Source organism: Aplysia californica, unplaced genomic scaffold (genome assembly GCF_000002075.1).
Source record: "Aplysia californica isolate F4 #8 unplaced genomic scaffold, AplCal3.0 scaffold01053, whole genome shotgun sequence".
Classification (NCBI taxonomy): domain Eukaryota; kingdom Metazoa; phylum Mollusca; class Gastropoda; order Aplysiida; family Aplysiidae; genus Aplysia; species Aplysia californica.
Window position 1 is genome coordinate 8,097 of NW_004798323.1, and position 1,236 is coordinate 9,332.

The 1,236-nt window shown below is 43.7% G+C and overlaps 1 protein-coding gene across 1 annotated transcript in view; it reads left to right on the forward strand.

Annotated features, from left to right (window-relative positions):
• LOC101846931 (cytochrome P450 3A5-like) overlaps positions 1–1,174 on the forward strand; it is a gene marked incomplete at its 5' end in the record, with an annotated part of 6,047 nt that extends 4,873 nt beyond the window's left edge. Inside the window, 2 exons of the mRNA XM_013089804.1 lie at positions 9–299; positions 1,091–1,174. Coding sequence (XP_012945258.1) covers positions 9–299; positions 1,091–1,174 — 375 coding nt within the window. The remainder of the gene's footprint in view (positions 1–8; positions 300–1,090) is intronic.
• Positions 1,175–1,236: the final 62 nt, after the last annotated feature.

The window sequence follows — 1,236 nt, forward strand, 5'->3', positions numbered from 1 at the left end:
CCCCCCAGGTGATCAAAGAGACGCTCCGTCTGTTCCCGCCCGCCCCCGCCGTGACCAGGCAGGCCGAGCAGACGATGAGGTGTGGTGACGTCACAATCCCCAAAGACTCGTGTGTGTACATCCGGATCAACCGAGTCCTCAGAGACCCGGGGTACTGGCGGGACCCGGACTCGTTCGACCCGGACCGGTTCTCCCCTGGGGCTGGGCAGACTAATACGTCAGATGGGATAGAGTTCCTGGTGTTTGGGTTCGGACCCCGTCAGTGTATCGGGAGGAGACTGGCCTTTCTGGAGCTCAAGGTCGGTCATTGGGGATTTTTTAATGTTGTTTTTCTTTGCTTGTTTGTTTGTTTGTTTGTTTGTTTGAAGTTGGGTTTTTTTTTAATTTGTATGAAGTTTGTTTGATGTCTTTTTGTTTTGAAAAGTCATGCCTAACAACCTACCTGGAATGAATTCTCTTTGCTTTGTTGATGTTTTATTTTGATAAAGTATGTTTAACAACCTGCCTATCATGAATCCTTTTTCCCTTTTTAAAAATTGTTTTATTTTGGTAAAGTTTGTGTACTTGTAATGAATTCTCTTTTCTTTTCTTAAGCCGTTTTAATTTGATCAAGTATCCTGCAATATGCATGTAGTCGTTTTTTCGTTCTGTTTTCGTTATTTTCTGCCCAAATTTTAGTAGAAAAATATCTGCTAGCAAAGTCGTGTTTCTAATTTAGGAGCTCCCTATAATTATAATATTCTTAAAACTTTTTTTTAACGACTGAGGTACAATGTACTTGTTTACATTGCTGACTTTCTCTCGTATCTTATCGTTCATCTGTAACCGTCCTGTTTCTGTTTCTATTTCCACGTAAACGCAAACACAATCTCATCGTTCATCTACCACCGGCCTGTCTCTGTTTGCACGTACACATACTTTCCTTTACCTACTTGACTTTTCCGATCCAGCAGCCTTCTGGGTTCTAGCCCTTCGGCCTGTCGATATGACAAAGAATTGTCACGTACACCAAACCCAATATAGTCATTCATCTACAACCGTCCTCTAACTATTTCTGTTGCCACATATCCCCCCACATATCCCATCACAGGTGGTGTTGTGTCAACTCCTGACCACCTTCTCTCACATATCCCCCCACATATCCCATCACAGGTGGTGTTGTGTCAACTCCTGACCACCTTCTCTCACATATCCCCCCACATATCCCCCCACATATCCCATCACAGGTGGTGTTGT